At 46.5% G+C, this 18,152-nt stretch overlaps 2 protein-coding genes across 9 annotated transcripts in view; both read right to left on the bottom strand.

The window, feature by feature from the left end:
* The window catches only part of CCDC180 (coiled-coil domain containing 180), a 66,621-nt gene extending 49,733 nt beyond the window's left edge, over positions 1 to 16,888 (bottom strand). Inside the window, exons 1-6 of one of the 5 annotated variants that reach the window (XM_082403751.1) lie at positions 16,810 to 16,888; positions 10,514 to 10,556; positions 9,864 to 9,946; positions 4,543 to 4,633; positions 2,962 to 3,152; positions 92 to 180 (exon numbers count right to left, since the gene is read on the bottom strand). In XM_082403751.1, coding sequence (XP_082259877.1) covers positions 92 to 180; positions 2,962 to 3,152; positions 4,543 to 4,633; positions 9,864 to 9,946 — 454 coding nt within the window. In that variant the 5' untranslated portion in view covers positions 10,514 to 10,556; positions 16,810 to 16,888. Of the gene's footprint in view, positions 1 to 91; positions 181 to 2,961; positions 3,153 to 4,542; positions 9,947 to 10,513; positions 10,557 to 16,809 lie in introns of those variants that run through there. The other 4 variants (XM_082403754.1, XM_082403752.1, XM_082403753.1 and 1 more) reach the window with 4 other exon arrangements.
* Positions 15,984 to 18,152, bottom strand: part of LOC309634152 (stimulated by retinoic acid gene 6 protein-like) — a gene marked incomplete at its 3' end in the record, with an annotated part of 52,993 nt that continues 50,824 nt past the window's right edge. For 3 of the 4 annotated variants that reach the window (XM_082403928.1, XM_082403925.1, XM_082403927.1), the window contains one exon: positions 15,984 to 16,863. In XM_082403928.1, coding sequence (XP_082260054.1) covers positions 16,325 to 16,863 — 539 coding nt within the window. Of the gene's footprint in view, positions 16,864 to 17,331; positions 17,469 to 18,152 lie in introns of those variants that run through there. The other variant, XM_082403926.1, reaches the window with a different exon arrangement.

The raw sequence follows: 18,152 nt of genomic DNA, 5'->3' as shown, positions 1-18,152 counted from the left end.
AGGTGCTTCTACATTAGCGCTTCCAGGAGCTCCCCACAGAGCGCTCTCTGGCCCAGGCCATGCCTGCCCTCACGCCTGAACAGAGGCTCACCGGCGGTGTCTGTGAGGCCCCGCACTTCTCTGGCAGCAATGCTGTTCTCACTCTCTTGAGCTTTCTCCTTCTTGGCTATTTCCTTTTCCCTGAGGCACAAGCAGAGAAAAACAATAACCAACGCCCCGCCCCCCTGCCCCGACCCCGCTCCCTGCCCCGCACTGCTCCCCTCCAGGGTAGCTCTGGGTCTCCAGAGAGACCCTGGGAATTGGTAATAGTCCTGGCCCACTGATTCCAGAATGCCCTGAGGATGTGCCTCCAACAAACACTGCCTGGGCATCTGCTGCCAGCAGACACCACAGTCCTCAGATGAGAAGCTGGGGTCTGCCCTCAGGGATCTTGCTCCATTCTGGCTGCACAACAAGTGTGAGTGGTGGGCAGGAGCCATTTTCCACATGTGGAAACTGAGGGCCCCAAGGGGCCTGGCCAACCTGGGAAAGCCAGACTGGGGCTGAGCATTCAGCACGCTCCTCATTTGCTTCTTCAACAACCCATCCTATGAGGCGGCCGGGGTGACCCTGTTGTCCAGGATGGGGGATGAGGGAGGGAAGTCACTGGACAAAGTGGCGCTGGGATTCCCAGATCCCTGCATGTGACGCCAAGGTCCATGGTTCATGGGGTCTGGGTGTGGGAGGAGAGAGCTGGGATCCCAGGACAAACTATCTCAGCAGGGAGGACCAGGTGGGTGAGCATGACCTCAGCTTTGGAATAAAAATCCCTTAATGTGTTGTCCACAGGGCAAGCGCCACAGAAATGCAGCAGTTCTCAGTGACGCCTGCCATTCCTCGGGGCCCTGACGTGTGCAGCACTTTCCAGACTTTTTCTTACGTAGTCCTCATGGCACACCTACCACCAAGGAAGACTGCAGGGCCTGGGTGGCAGCTGATGGGGCCCAGGCTGGCCCTCCAGAGGTGGGTCTCTCAGCCTTGTCAACCAAATGCCCCTGGATTAAGGCGGCCCCACTGGAGCCCGGGTGCCCCAACTATGGGAGCTGCTAATGGCTCTGGCTTCTTGGCCACTTGCCCCAGGAACATGGGGGCTTGGTTTACACTAGTGGTGATCTACCTGTACCCCGAGTTTCTCTTCCACCCACCAGAGGTCCTGTCCTGTGTGAATGAATGCACAAGTTGACCTGTTTGGCTGGCCGAATTTTCAAGAAGGGGACAAGGCACCCCAGAGAGGTGCTGATGCTGAGTCAGTGATCCCAGTCGCTTTGAGGGTGGCAGGGCCTGGTAGGTTATAAGCACATCTCTCTTCTTGTGTCCAGAGCAGAGCTGGCCTTGTCTGTCTGTGCCAGGAAGCCAGCACAACGCCAGCGCCCTCCATGAGAAGTGCCTTTCCCCAAACAGTGTCCTGTGGGTGCCAAGAGCGCCTGACTGATGTTATATCCAGTTATGGGGAGGATAGGTGGTTCTAGGCTAAACTCTGGGGAGGAGGGGACCCTCGGGAAGCACAGGGAGATGTCAGGAGACCCTGAGTCTGGTAGAAAACAGGTCAGCTGAGAGGGGCCTGGGACCCTTGTAGGAGCCAGAGTCACAGCCAGGCTGCACAAGACCATCCTCCCAGGAGGTGGGAGGGAGTATGGTCAGGTTCCAGCTGTGTGTGCCTCTGGATCCCTGCATGGGGCATCAGGGACAGGGCTGGAGAATGCTGACCTCCAGTCTGTGCCTGGGTGGCCAGTGGGTTTGCCCAGCTGTTCAGGGTGCTGAGTGTCAGAAGCCTCAGAGGACCTTTTCCTGGGAAAACTCAAAGGGCAGGGCAGAGACTTTTACCCAGTCAATCCCTGCTCCAATGGGGGTTAAAAGGAACACAAAGGCAGATACAGCAGGACTGACTTCCTGTCCCAGAGTCCCAGACTCGAGAAGGTTTATGGCTGGTGCAGAGCTTGATGAGCCTAAGGGAAGCCCAGCTCCTGCTACATTCTCCAAAGTGCCCCGTGAGGAAGCATTTTTCCTTTTCCTTTCTGTTCCTTCCTCCCTGCTTGAGGAGTCTAAGCTCAGGGAACTGAAATGGCACGCTCAGGAATCTCAAGTTCAACTTCTGAACTCAGAAGTTCAGAAGGAACTCCTGATCTCCCTGTCCCAACCCCACTTGCTCCCATCTCAGGGAATGGCACCTCTGCTGTCCACCCAAGCGCTCAGGCCAGAGACCTAGGACTCTCAGGAGTCCTCTCCTCCCACCCAATCTGTCACCTAGTCCCGTGGGTTCTGCCTCCAAAATAAACCTGAAGTGCCCTGTGTCCCTCTCACAGCCCCACCGAGTTTGCGTGGACTGTGGTGGCCTCCTCCCTGGCCTCCCTGCCTTTCCTTGCAGCCCCCCACTTTCTACACACCGCACAACCTGAAGGCCTTAAAAATGCAAATCAGCTGTTCACTTCAGTACAGTCCAAAATACAGACTGTGGCCTGCAAGTCTCTCCTGGCCTCATCTCCCACCCCTCTCCGCAGGCCCACTGACTTCTTCAGCCTTCTGGAACAGATAAGCCGGTACTGTCTCAGAGCCCTGCTCCATGTTTCCTTTCCTCATCCTCTCATCTCAGCTGAGGCCCCTCCTCAGACAGCTTTCCTGACTCCTGTCCCACCACCCTGTCTTCAGTGTCAGAGCCTTCCCCCCTTTGGGGAGACCTGCTTATTTATGCACTGTTGAAGCCTCAAGTTCCAGAAGGTTGGGATCCGCATACCCAGTGCCCAGCGAGGGAGAGGGCGGAAGAGAGGGAGAAGCAAACAATCCTGCAAAGTAGGTGTTATTTCCTCTCTCTCTCAGGGGAGGTACCTGGGACTTCATTCCTCATCTTGTGTGAGCTCTTTTTGAGTTTTTGAAAATTCTGACCACCCCTAGTGTGTGGGATGTGGCCTGGACAGCAGGACCTACCTGTAGAGAACAGGGTTTTCTGTGACCCAGTCATTGGGTAGGCTGTGCACCCACTTCCGCTGCCGAGGAGACATCATCTCTCCTTCACGAATATCCATCTTCTTCATCAAGAGCTTCCTGCCATCCTTTGGGGCCATGGAACGCTCCACAGCTCGCTTCCTGGTGGATGCCAGGGAGTGGACCAGCTGTACCTAAGTCCAGGAAGATCCAGGTTAGGGGGATCAGAACTGCAGACTCCCCAGCACCCAGGCTGACTGTGCTGTCTTAGAAGGTCAAGTGGGTGCCGGCCAGCAGGAAGGCACTTTGAGGGAGGCCTGCAACCCCAGGGCACACCCCATGCAGGTGGGCTCTCCCCTCCCCATATCAGTCATTCAGCCATTTCTAGGAGGGCATCTTTTAAGAAATTTTAATGAGGACCAAGATGCTCATCCCCGCATTTTTATAATCACAAGGAATTGGAAAAATGGAACTGTCCAACGATAGGAGATTGGTTGAGTAAACCCAGTATGTCCCTTCAGTTGAATGTTAGGGATTTATCAAAAATGAGACTTACAAAGGATTTTTTATGACATGAGGAAATGCTCAGGATATGATATACCATAAAATATATCAATTAAGAGCATAAATTAGGGGAGTTCCCTGGTGGCCCACTGGTTAGGATTCCAGGCTTTCACTGCCGTGGCCCAGGTTCAATCCCTGGTCAGGGAACTGAGATCCCGCAAGGAGCGTGGAGGGGCAAAAAAAAAAAAAAAGTATAATTAAAATTATCACCAAAATTATACATTATAATCTCAAAACCTTAAATGCATGGAGAAATGACGAGGAGAAAATAACCTAAACGTTAAGAATGGCTGCTTCTAGGGAGCAGGATCATGTGAGTAATTTGTTTCTTTTGTTTCTTTATGCTATTATAATTTCCAAGCCTTCCACAGAGAGCATATTTTGGGCTCAGAGTAGGAATAAAAATCCCTTTTAAATAAGCAGTACAGAACTTCAAAGAAAGGGTTTGAGTCTGTGTGTTTCTTTTAAGATATTGTTTCATCTGTGCAGTTTTGTATAGATGACAAGGCAGTGCCAACAACCTATATGGCTGTCAAGAGGGCATTATTACCTTAATAAATTATGGGAAGTCCTAGGTCAAAAACTAGGCAGCCACTAAACATCGTGAAGTTCGTGAATGTGCAGTGACACGGAAAGGTCTCTGGGATACTTTAACCAGGGAAAAAGTAGGTTTTAAGACACTGCTATAGAATCAAACCCAGTTTTTAAACAGAAAAATTAGAAATGTTTTCATGCTAGGTAAAAGCTCCAGGACACCCAATGGCTAATTCTGGCTATTTCTGAGTAATTTAAATTAAATTTAATTAAATTTAATTTTAATTTTCTAATTTTCAGAAACAGACATTCTAATTTTGTATCCTTACATTTCAGGAGCCAATAAGAATTATTTTTAATCTAAGCAATTTCAAAGCCCTTATTTCATTAGATTCCAGGCAAGGAAGTCTTCAGAGGGAGGGAAGTTTCCAGGGGGCCGGAGGGAAGGGGGGAGCAGGAAAAGGGGGGACAGAAGGACAGGCTTACCTCAGCCTCGAAGATCTGCTGGTAGACCTTCCCGCTGGGAATTTGGGTCACCTTCCCCACTGAGGACATCTTGGCCTCTGGCTGGACACCCCTGCAGGGAAGCTGTTGTCTGGGGTTTGGTCTCTATTAGACCCGGACGGATACGGGCAAACCTCCCCCTACCCCTCCGAGGACAAGTCCTCCCCCGAGGACAAGGCTTCCACGGCAGACAGGCTGGCCGGGTCCACCGGGGCTGAGACTCCTCTACCCTGGGAGAAAGCATCAGGGCCCCTCTCAGGCCTCAGGGTTTTTACTTTAAAAGAAGAAGAGGGGGAGGGGTGCGAAGAAGCAAAAGGGAAAGAAACCTCAGGCAAGAACCTAACTCGAACTCACTGAGAAGGTCGGCTCTCCCAGCCACGCCGGGCGCAAATCCGAGACTGACTTTGGGGACAAAGAATAATAGCTATTGCTTGTGCTTCACTCTCTCAAGCTCTTCCGGGAAAAGTCAACGTGCCCAAGGTATCAGCTGGGATTTCAACCCGGCCTTGAACCCTCAACTGGCGCAGAACGCGGTTCGAGGACTTCCCCCGCACCCCTCCCCCCCTAACAAAGGACACCTGGGTAGGAGGACGTGAAGGGAGGGAGCGGCCTGATTCTGGCCACGCTCCTTAGGCACCTACTGAATGCTGAGAAGCCCAGCAGGCTCCTCTCACGCCTGCCCCACAAGCCCATCAAGGAGCAGGGGCAGTCTCAGGGCAGGCCCTCTAAGCCCCGCCAAGTGGAGGGAGGCCCTGCGCCCAGGGACCCGGCCGCGCCCGCACCTGCACCAGCAGAAAGCACCACTCAAGTCCAACCTCAGCTGCAACCAGACACACTTGGTCTCCAAGGCAACGCAGAGGGGCGGGAGCTCCGTTGGCCCCGCCCCCACGCACTTTCCCAGGAGGAGGTGGGTTGCCCTTAGCGACAGGGAGCCTTCCTCGTGGAGTAGTGAAACTCCTGCCAGTTTCTCTGTGCAGGGGATACCTCAGGGCTGGCAGGAGCATCCAGAGCAGCACATTGAATATTCCGAAAACTAGCAGGAGACAGAAGATGCATCTCTGAGCCATTGCGGTCAAGAAAAACCATCCTATCTTCTTTGTCTTGGTTAAAACCAATCTCTGCTGGGAAGTAGCATAAAGTAGTGCGTGGCTATAAATAAGTGGAAAGCATCTCTAAAAGAGACCATCTCTTTCTCAGACTAAAAGAGGTTGAAGGGCTCAGAATCCAGGCCTCAGGCTTGAATGGAATTATAATTAAAAGGCTAATTTATGTGACTCTTTGAGTTCCATTCACCCAACTCACCACTGCTGCAAAACCCTCCTAAAATACAGCTCTGATGTACCCACTCTCCTGCTCAAAAGGCCCGCACCAGCTCTGCAGCCCCTACCAAACCCAGCCCACAGTCCCTAGATGACCTCAGAGGCCCCCCGCATCTGGTTCCCTCCCTGACTCTCCCTGCTTCAGCAAACTCCTCACTGTTCCTGCAACTGCCACTGCCCCCTGCCCTTCCTCACCCTGCTCCTCTGCTGGGATCCTTCTGTTTCCACACACCCCAAACCCACCCATACTTCCAGCCACTACCAGTGACAAGATCCCACCCACTCACTCTGACCCTCATCTCCCTTTCCTCACCCCGTCACCTCTCCTTCCCCTGAACGTGCTTGTACGTTGGTCGCTGTCAAATGCAGGGGTTCAGGGCATCCTACTGGAAGGAGTTTTCTGAGGGGCAGGTGTGCCCTCCTAACTTTTGTCCAGCTTCGACTGCCCTCAGCAGCGTCCTGCACATAATTCAGACACACTGAGTGCTCCCTGGTAAATGCACGAATGCCCGGAGTGTCCTGGTCTGACTCTCCCAGAGTTGGCTCTTTCCCACACACGCACCCAGAGTCCTGCACGGCCAGGGCTGAAGATACTTGTGGCTGACACTGAACTTGGTGAGGGTTTCCTATAGGTGTGGGGTTCCTGACTCCTCAGAGAATCCCTCCCCTCAGCAGGGATCCCTGTCCCAATTGCTCATAAATGCTCCCTATGACAACTCCCTTGAATAAGTGATCATTCTGTCCAGACTAGTTTCAGAAATTAAGAAACAGTGAGTAGAAACCCTTTTATTCCCCTTCTTTGGTCCCAGGTTTTATTAACAAGGTGAAATATTGTAACAAGTGATTGGACTAATTTTAGCTGGAAAAAGAGAAAGTATATTTAAGTGAGGTTAGGGGTGAAAAACACAATAAAAAATAGGAAATGTCCAGGAATTATTTGCAGTTAGCGAGATCTCTGTCTTGTCTAAGAGGCCCTGCTGGCTTGGCCCTTCTACATCAGAAACTGTGTTTTCCCTGCTCAGATAGATGCTTTCTGGGTTCCAATTTCTGGCACATCTATAATGTGGTTCATTTTTTAACATATGGATATACATTTGTAGGCATGGATTATCAGGTACAGTGTTTTGTTCCGAGTAAGCAACACACATTGTTTAAAATAGAAAAAAAAACTGAATGGAGAAAATAAAAATAACCCATAATGTCATCACTGAGAATTTACCTCCCTTAATTCCCAAGTTTCTGGGCCTTCGTATTTGAGTTTGGTTCAAACATGGAAATTTGTGTTTGGCTTTTAGATGGCATTTGTATTACCCTCCTAACTCTACAATGTTATAACTGGAAAGACTAACTAACCAGCTAGAGGTCATCTGGTGAGTCCACCTCCCGTGTTAGAGATGGTCAAGGAGGTGAGAGACGGGGAATGGAAGGAGTGAAGCCAAGCCTTTGGACTCTTTTTCCTGCACCTCAACGTCACATCTTCCCCCTCAGTCTTCACTTTGAAAATGTCCCTTGACTTGAACCTCATCCTTTTCCTTCCTCTTCCACAGTCCATCGTCCATCTTCTCCATAGTCCATAGAAAGAAAACCAACAAGGACCACCTCAAGAGCTAATATTTATTGAGAGGGTTTAATACTCTCAATAACTATGAGAGGGGTACTGTAATTAGATGAAGAAACTGAGGCTCAGAGAGTTGGTAACTTGGCCAAGATCTCCAAGATAGGAAGTGATTAAATCCAGGATATGAATCTCGACCATGTAATTCCAGAGTTTTGAACCAAACACTATGTCATCTGACCTTGGGACTAACCAGAAAAAAAGTTCTGGATCCAACTGATAGGATTTGTGTGTTGAACTATAGCACACATACCGAAAAGTATGGAAATCATAAGTGTATAGCTTAATATATTATCCAGTGGGAATACACCTGGTAACCAGTACCCACAAGAAATAGAACATTACCAGCTCTCCAGGAGCCCCCTTTATGTACCCATCCCAAGTCACTGCCCTCTCCTCCCCAAGGGTAACAAATATTCTAACTTATGAATTAGTTTTGCTTGTTTTTGAACTTAAATGGAATAATACAGAATGTACCCTTTCATGTTGGACTTCTTTCATTATGTTTGTAAGTTTCAAACATATTTTTGAATGTGGCTGTAGTTCATTTTTATTTCTGTATATCATCCCATTATCAAAAAATATAACCCATCGTATTTATCCTTTCTATTATTGATGCACATTTGGGTGGTTTCCAGTTTAGAGAATTACCAAATAATGCTGCTCTGAACATTCTTTTGCATGGTGAACATATGTAGGCATTTCTATTTCTATTTTATTTCTATTCATATTTTCATATACTTAAGGCTATTCACATTTCTTTTTCCGTGAACTGTGGGTTCATGTCTTTTGCCAATTTTTCTACTGTGTGCCTGTTCTTTTTCTTATCAATTTCTAGAAACTCTTTGTATATTGGGCATGTGAGCCCCTTTGTAATATGAATTAAAAATATTCACAGTTTATCATTTCTTCCTTTTTATTATGATGGTTTGGGTTGGGTTTTTTTTGATGTTTTTATTTGTTTGTTTGTTTTGCTATGTGTTGTTAAGATGTTACTTCTCCCCAAATTGATCCATAGATTTATACAATCACAATAAAGTATCTCAGCAGATGTCTGGTGGACACTGACTATTTGATTTCCAAAATTTTGATTTCAAAATTTGTATTCTTGGTACAAATGGCCAAGAATAGTCAAGACAATCTCAGAGAAGAATAAACTTGAAGGGCTTACACGACCAGATATTAAGCCTTAGAATAAAGTTACAATCATCAGGGCAATGTGCTGTAGTAGCGCAAGGATAAACACAAAGAGAAACAGAGAGTCCAACTCAGACCCACACATACGAACATTTATGTTGTATATACTAAAGAGGCCCGGCAGAGCAATGAGGAGAAGATAGTCTTAGGAAACAGCCCAGGGTCACTAGTTATCCATATGGGAAAGAAATTAATCTTGACTCCTACCTTACACCATGAACAAAAAATCAGTTCCAGGTGGATTTGAAATCTAAATGTGGAAGTTTAAAATAATAGCATTTGTATTAGATAACATAGGAGAATATCTTCTTGACCTTGGGGCATAAAGACAAAAATTAATAAACTGGACCTTATTAAAACTAAGAACTTCACTTCATCAAAAGACACCTTCAAGAGAGTAAGAAAGAGTAGAAGGAGAATAAATACGTGTCATATATTTATCTGGAAAAAGCCTCACAAAGGATACGTAACTAATTTCTGTGAATTAAGAAGAGGAAAGAGACAATCTACCCGAAAAAAGAAATGGGCAAAAGATTTGACTAGGCATTTCACAGAAAGATAACCAAATGGCCAACAAGTGCATAAAAAGCTGCACAACATTACTCATCATGAAAATGCAGATTAAAACCACAGTGAAACACCACTACATATATACCAGAATGGCTGAAAAATGCTGACAATACCAAGTGTTGGTGAGGATGTGAAGCAACTGGAACTCTCATACACTGCTATGTGTGTAAACTCCTACAACCACTTTCAAAAACTCTTTGATAGTATCTCCTAAAAATGGACTTACACATACTCAATGACCCCAAAATTCCATTCCTGGGTAAACGCCTCAGGCTCAGTCATAATATGACAAAATTATGAAAGTTTAAAATTTGACAATACATCCTAAAGCTGAGGGAGAAATAGAAAAGTGATGCTTCCTCTCCAGACTCTCCAGGCCCACTCAGGTCCAGCAGTCTGTAGACCTGCCTGATTGCACTGGGGGTGCCTGCATAGCTCCAGAGAACTTGGGGTACTCAGAGGCGGCATGTTGGCGGGGGGGGCGGGGATGGCAAAAACTCACATCCTGGGCAGAGGCACTGGTCCAGTGAGCAGTATGCTCTGCAAGGCTCAGCTGGAGCAAGCCGGGCTCCAGCTCCCCACCTCATAGCTCGTTCTCTTACCTTCTCCAGGAATGCCGAACCTCAGGAACCTCTCCTCGCTGCATGCCATCCTCTCTGCTCTGCAGAGCACCTCCACTCACCATCTGAAGAAGACATGGGGAGAAGTTGCCAGGTGTGTAGGCCTCTCTCCATAGGAGCACCAGGTGGATGAGGAATCTCCCATAAGGCTGGCATTGCCCCCTCTTTCAACTGTCCAGACCTCCTGGGAGGCAGCGAACCCTGGGGACAGGGACTGGGCTGGTGGATGCGGTCTCTAAGCCTTCCTAGGACTGCTTCAAAAATCAGTTTCCTTAAATACCAGAGACTGGGTTGAGATAAATCAGAGATTTTCAATTGTTTCCTTTATAGCAACAAACTATGTCCGTTTGAAACGAAATTTAGTCAAAATAGAACTGCTCAGAAGAAATGGGAGTGGAGGCCCCAGGCGGCCAACACAAGGGCTCCCCCCAGGCCCACGGAGCCCTTTGAGCTCAGAGGAACCCGGTGGAAACCCTCATCTAGATGGTTTGGATCATTTGGGTTCTCAAATAAAAGGGATTTGCGCTCACACCCTTCCCATTATTCACAAATTTCTCCTTCCTTCTTTCCTTTTCCCTCCCCTGAGGAAGAGTTCCCCAAATTTTCAAAAGCTGGTGGCAAAGACGACTCACAGAGCTGGGAGCTGCTCATCAAGGCAGAGTGGAGGCTGGAAGTCTGGAAAGAGAGAGGGAAAGGGGCACGAGACGCAGTGCCGTTTCATTTCTCACTTAAGGTATCTTTGAAAAATTCCAGTTTTGTCTTGTCTAGATTAACAGGAAGAGGGGTCTGTTTGGTCCGTGGGCAGGTGGGGGACAGTTTGGGGGCAGGAGGCCCTGGTAATGGGATAAAGTGGCAACAGCTGGCTGTTCCAGGAGGGGATGCTGAGCTGGCAGAATCAGTAGGTCTCTGGCTTCCATGCTAGTCCATCCTGCTGGCATTTAGCTTCTTCCAGGCTGGTGGGGTGGGTGGGGGTTCCTTTCTTCACTAAACCAGCCTAGCCTGTCCTCAGGAAGCCAGGCCCCTGCTGCTCCTCCTGTCTTCGCTCCATTTCCCAGGAGAGGGCACCCTGCCTTCACCAAGGATGGGCACTGCAGGGGACTCCCACGGGCCAAGTGGACGAACGGGCTGCCTAGCCTTGGGTCCAAATGGCTGGATCAGGGACATAAGACACCCATCCCGGTTTCCTAGCTGGTGAAGCAGCAGAGCTGCAGGAGATTTTGGTCTGGAGCTGGAGTCAGCCTTCCCCTCAGATGGTACCATGGAGGAGAAAGAGATATGGGTTCCTCCAAGTCTCTTCCTGACTGAGGCCTTGGTCTCCCTGTCTGTCATCAGAGAAGACTGGGCTAGAAGGTCCCTGAGTCTCATCAGCTCCCGTGTCCCCCCCAGCTTTGGAGTCCACAGCGTAGCCCAGGTCCAAGTCCTGTTTTCTGGGTGTGCACTGCCCCCTCAAGGGCCTTGGTGGTAGTGCAACATGAAAGGGGCGAGGATGGGGGGCTAGTGATGAGCTAGGGAGCTCTTTTTTTTTTTTCTTTAACATCTTTATTGGAGTAAATTGCTTTCCAATGGTGTGTTAGCTTCTGCTTTATAACAAAGTGAATCAGTTATACACATACATATGTTCCCATATCTCTTCCCTCTTGCGTCTCCCTCCCTCCCACCCTCCCTATCCCACCTCTCTAGGTGGTCAAAAAGCACCGAGCTGATCTCCCTGTGCTATGCGGCTGCTTCCCACTAGCTATCTCTTTTACTTTTGGTAGTGTATATATGTCCATGCCACTCTCTCCTTCTGTCACAGCTTACCCTTCCCCCTCCCCATATCCTCAAGTCCATTCTCTAGTAGGTCTGTGTCTTTATTCCAGTCTTGCTAGGGGGCTCTTTCTGATGGACTTTAGCCGTCTGCCTCCTAAGGGAATCAGATCAACCTCCAGAAGAGGAATATTCCTCTAGAAAAGGAATAAGGTGAACAGCTGTGGTACTCGCTGTGGGGGAGTGGTAGAGGAGTGGAAATCAGAGACCCTCTGTGCAGGACACTCCCTGCTCCATCCCGAGTCTTACATTTACTGGGAGAATTTGATAATACAGAAGTGGGAGACCCATTGAATTGGTAGATGGGGGAAGGGGGCTGGCATCAAGGACAACTTCCCAGAGGAAGGGCTATTTATACCCATCTCTGAGAACAGGTAGGACCTGGATGGAACTGGAGGGAACAGAGGGTTCCTGTGGGTGCCTCTTAAAGGTTTCAACTGAATGACTGAGACCCACTCACATTTTCAAAGGTAATATCCTCTATAGTCAACTGATTGTAGATGTGTTTGATTAAATAACCGGGAACTATAACCTTGCCAAATTGACATGGATGACCATCACAGTTCTAATAATCCTTTATGTATACTGAATATTAGATGCTTATCAGGTCTAATATTTTCTTCCATTCCATGGGTTGTTTTTCACTCTCCTGATAGTGTCCTTTGATGCACAAAAGTTTATCATATTTATGAAGTCTTAATAGATTGTCTTATGAACTTATCTATTATTTCTTTTCTTGCTTGTGCTTTGGATGTTATATCTAAGAATCCTTTACTAAATCCAATATCATGATATTTACCCCTTTAAGAACTTTATAGTTCTAGCTCTTAAATTTAGGTTTGCTCCATTTTGAGTTTTGTATATGGAATAAGGTAAGGATCCAAATTCATTCTTCTGCATGTGGATATTCAGTTTTCCTAGCACCATTTGTTGAAAACACTGTTTTCCACATTCCATGGGCTTTACCATTTGCTGAATTTCAACCATTTGTTGAAAATCATATGACCATAGATATAGTTTATTTCTGGACTCTCAGTCTATTCCAGTGGTCTATGTCTATCTTTATGCCAATGATGCACTGTTTGATTACTATTGCTTTATAGTAAGACTGAAAATCAGGCAGTGTGTCTTCTAACTTTGTTCACCTTTTCCAACGTTGTTTTGGCTTTTCCTTGCAATTCCATATGAATTTTAGGGTCAGCTTTTCCATTTCTGCAAGAAAGATTTGTTGCAATTTTATAGGGATTGCATTGGACGTATAAATTATAGAGAGTACTGCCATCTTATCATAAGTTTTCCAATCCATTAACATGGGGTAGATTTTCATTTATTTATGACTTCTTTAGCTTTTTTTTTTCAGAAATGTTTAGTGGTTTTCAGAGTACAAGTCTAGTACCTCCTGGTTAAATAAATATTTTTTAAGTATTTTATTATTTTTAATGCTCTTGCAAATAGAATAATTTTCCTCAGGTTGCTCACTTCTATAGAATTATAATAATTTTTCATTTCTACAGTTGTATTGAATGGCAGTTGATGGATGAGTGTTAATCTGTATCCTATAACATTGCTGAACTCATTTATTAGCTCTAACAGTTTCTTTTTGCTTCTATTTTTATTCCTTAGGAATTTATAAAATCATGATATCAGCAAGTAGAAATATTTTTACTTTGGTTACTATAATCTTGAAGTTCTTGCATCTATTTTCATAAGGGATATTTGTCTGTAGTTCTCTTTGCTTGGGAAATTTTAGTCTGCTCTCTCATCAGCGTTATGCTGGCCTCATAGAATGCGATAGGAAATGTTTCCCCTTCTTCCATTTTTTAGGAAGAGTTTGAGAAGACTGTATTTTAATCTTTTAAAATGTTTTGTAGAATTCACTCATGAAGCCATCCGGTCTTGGGCTTGTCTTTGTTGCAGTTTTGTTTGTTTTTGTTTTTTAAATATTCAGTCTCGGGCTTCCCTGGTGGCACAGAGGTTAAGAATCCACCTGCCAATGCAGGGGACACGGGTTTGAGCCCTGGTCCAGGAAGATCCCACATGCCGCGGAGCAACTAAGCCCGTGTGCTACAACTACTGAGCCTGCGCCCTAGAGTCCGTGAGCCTCAACTACTGAGGCCTGCAAGCTTAGAGCCCGTGCTCCGCAACAAGAGAAGCCACCGCAATGAGAAAGCCAGCACACCCCAACAAAGAGTAGCCCCCACTCGCCACAGCTAGAGAAAGCCTGCACGCAGCAACAAAGACCCAACTCAGCCAAATAAATAAATTAATTAATTTTTTAAAAAAAGAATTCAATCTCTTTACTTGTTATAGCTCTATTAGGAGTTTCTATTTCTTCTTGAGTCAATTTTGTTAGTTTGTGTCCTTATAGGAATTTGTCCATTTCATCTGGGTTATCCAATTTGTAGGAGTACAAATATTCACAATATACTTTCATAATCATTTTTATTCCTGTAGAGTCAGTAGTATTATCCAACTTTCATTTCTGTTTTTAATAACTTGGTCTATTCTCTTTTTCTTAGTGATTCTAGCTTAAAATTTCATCAGTTTTGTTGATCTTCTCACAGAACCCACTTTTGGTTTGATTCACTGTCTCTATTGTTTTCCTTTATTATTTTATTTATTTATTTTTTTGGAATATAATTGCTTTACAATGTTGTGCTAGTTTCTGTTGTAGAACAAAGTGAATCAGCTATATGTATACATACATCCCTTCCCTCTTGAGCCTCCCTCTCACCCCTCCCCGCCATCCAGCCCATCTAGGTCATCACAGAGCACCAAGCTGAGCTCCCTGTGCTATACAGTAGCTTCCCACTAGCTATCTATTTTACACATGGTAGTGTATATATGTCAAGGCTACTCTCTCAATTTGTCCCACCCTCCCCTTCCCCGCCGTGTCCACAGGTCCATTCTCTACATCTGCATCTCTTTTCCTGCCCTGCAAATAGGTTCATCAGTACTGTTTTCCTGTTCTTTATTTTATCTATGCTCTCATATTTATTATTACCCTCTTTTTGCTAGCTTCAGGTTTAGTTTACTCTTCCTTTTCTAGTCTTCAAGGTGTCACGTTAGGTTATTGTTTTGGGATCTTGCTTCTTTTTAATGCAGACATTTACAACTAAACATTTTCCTGTGAGCACTGCTTTTTCTGCATGTCGTAAGTTTTGGTATGTTGTATATTCATTTTCATTTGATTCAAGATATTTTCTAGTATCCCTCATTTTCAACTTTCACCCATTGGGTGATTAATGTTGTATTTCTTAATTTTCACATATTTGTGATTTCCCCCCAGTTTTTCTCCTGTTATTGATATCTAGTTTGTTTCCATTGTGGTCAGAAATGATTTTCATGATTTCAATTTTTAAAAATTTGATTCCATTGTGGTCAGAAATCACTTTTCATGATTTAAATTTTTAAAAATTTACTAAGACTTGTTTGGTGGCCTAACATACGGTCTATCCTAGAGAATGTTCTTTATGCACTTGAGAAGAATACATATTCTGCCATTGTTGGGTGGAGGGTTAGGTCTAATTGGTTTATGGTGTTGTTCAAATTCTTTATTTCCTTACTGATTTCCGTCTGGTTGTAATATCCATTATTGAAAGGGGAGTACTAATATCTCCATTATTAATGTGGAACTGTCCATTTCTCCCTTCAATTCTGTCAGTTTTTGCTTCATATGTTTTGGGGCCTCTGCTGTTAGATATGTATATGTTTATAATTATTATACCTTCTTGATGGATTATACCTTTTATCAATATATAATGTCCTCAAGAATGAGAGAGACCTGATCCCTGCCCTTGAGGAGCTCACAAACCAGTCCAGGGAAGAGGCTGGGAGACAACTGTAGCAAGAGCTGCAGAGAGAGGCCTTGCCACATGCTGCAGGCAGAACCTCATCTCCTTAGGTGTCCTGTGTCCCTGGAGTGGTGACTGCACGTAGCAAGTACTTGGTCGGCACTGGCTGGGTGCAAGTGAGGGGCACTGGCTGTGAGGTCTGCACTAGCTTTCATTTAGAGAAACTGAGACTCATTCTAGTGGCAGAGCTGGGACCAAAACCCAGTGCTCCTGACCTTCTGTTTAGCGGCCACTCGACCATGATGCCAGGGTTGATTTCAGTATTGAATTCATGGCTGAGATATTCAGTCACCATGGCCTTATTATTTTATTCATTCCAAGATCCTACTATGTTACAGCAGATACTTGGTAATGGTGAGTAAAATCTGAGAAGGGCTCTTTCTTTGTGGAGCTGAGAGCATAATGAGAGGTAGGCAGATATTAATCAGATCACCACAAAGGGTAACATTACAAACAACGACTGATATTTATTGACAGTTTAGGATATGTCAGGCACTAGCTTAGGAGTGTTTGTGTATATTAACTCAGTTTATCCTCAAAATAATTTTTGGCATTGCGGGTATCATTCCCTTTTTATATTAATAAGTAGGGAAAAGAAAGCACAGAAAGGTGAGGTAATTTAGCCAATGTCACACAACTAGAAAGTGGTGGTGTGGGGATCCCAATTTCTTAGTTTCAAAAAGCAGAAAGACAAAGCTTGGTTGCAGAGATAAAGTTAAAAGAGATAAGTCTGGCAGACACATCTAGCAAAGGACTGGGCTTACAGTAGGTACTCAATAATGATTACTGAGTTTCAATGGCTCTGAGATTTGTGAGGTGGATGGGGACTTCCCTCACCCTATGGGTGAGTCCTCCTGGTACTTGCACAGGTTTTGTGAGTGACAGGTCCCCGTTTATCAGAGACCTTATGCTGGGGAATGAAGAATCTGGGTAAGTACTGGGCCCCCTGCACCAAGAAAAAGGTCCAGGCTTCTCAGCCTGGCATCTGGACCCCCTTGGATGGTCTAACCAGCCCCCAACACCGTGCCCTGCATACACCAGACGGCTCACCCTCCTCAAACCTGCTCCCCCACTTTTGCTTTTGTTGTCCCCCACCTTAAATGCCTGCCCAGCCCATCTCTGCCCCCTCAGACAAGTGGCTTTCTCAGGGAACACCCTCTTTGTCAGAGAGAATCTGTACATCTGATTTGTGACCAAGGCCCAGGTCAGTTCTGATCCATTCCCCATCCCAGTGGCTGTGAGAGAGAGCTCAGTGTGTGTCTGCTCACCCACCAGACTGGAGGCTGGGATCGTGGATTCCTTCTCTCCCACCACCATAAGACCTAGAAAGGAGGAAACAATGAGGACCCTGTTGGATTAAGGCCATACTTTCTCCCAGAGAAAAACTGTGTCAAAAGGTTAAACTCTCCTGAGATATAAAAATTTTTACTACCTTTTTCAGTGACACAAAGTTCTGCCCTGTGGCTAAATTAAGTGTGTCTCAACATGGATCTCCCCAAGGCTGCCTTCTAACCATGGATAGTGGAAATCATTATTGGGCAAAGTTTGTTCAACAGAAATTCTCTTTAGTTCTTGATCTTTTTACCAAGGGAATGAATTAGACCTGAGACTTCATTGTTCAGCCCAAGTGCCATCCCATGAATGGCCGGGCTGTAGGCCATCTGTGTGGACAGCGCCTGTGCGTCCCATCACACTGCAGGGGACAGCTGCTGGGTAGCCTGGGCCTTCTCAGGGGCAGATGTCCTAGAACAGCCTTGTCGCAATGTGGGAGGTCAATGTCAGCTCTCCGATCACGTCAACAGAATCTGGGTAAAGTCCTGGGAGCCATGACCTGGCCTTGATTTTCTGAGCGTGACCAGTCCGGGGTTGTTGATCAGGGTCTGCAGCAGGAGCCACCGTGTCCTGGACCTCACTGAGGTGCGGGGACCTAGGACAGAACCAGAACCAGTAGACTGGGAGGAGGGGGCAGCTTGTCTCTGTCCTTCTCAGAGGCTGTAGCGAAAGCTGCCCAGAAGGTGTGAGGTATGGAAGAAGGAGCTGGACCAGGACTCCTGGGGACATGAGGGCGGCTGGAGGGATGTGAGTTTGTCCCACAGATCTGGGTATCTGCAGCATTGGGAATAGCAATGAAAACGGTCCAGGTCAGTGCTGAGTGTCCACGACAGAACATGGCTAACTGGAGGGCTTCCCAGTGGAAGGCAGAGCAGAATAACAGGGGTGGCAGGGGTGGGAGTAGACAGTATAGAGCCTTAAGGGGATAGGAGTCGGTGGCTGGGAGAGCTGGTGGTAAGGAATGGGGTAAATTAAGCAAAACTGCACACCATCTTGGAGGGCATCTGGCTTGCAGCCTGGGCTATGGGTAGCATCTCAAACAAATGGTTGAATGAAGGACTCAGCTAGCAGAACTAGAGCTCGTTTCTGGAAACAAGGGAGGAGCCCAGTTAGCAGGACAAGGACACAAGGCCTCAGGGGTCCTGTAGCCAGGCTGACTGGGGGCAAAGCCTCCTGATCCCCTGGGTAGAAGGGCTCCCAGGGCAGGGAGTGTGGAGGAAGAGGGGCAGGGAAGGAGGAACCTGGGACATCTCAGGGATCCCAGGGAAGCCTGAAGGTA

Source organism: Balaenoptera borealis, assembly GCF_965194805.1.
Source record: "Balaenoptera borealis genome assembly, chromosome: 8".
Classification (NCBI taxonomy): Eukaryota; Metazoa; Chordata; class Mammalia; order Artiodactyla; family Balaenopteridae; genus Balaenoptera; species Balaenoptera borealis.
Note: the sequence above shows the minus strand (reverse complement) of the source record. Positions and strands in the feature narration are given on the sequence as shown.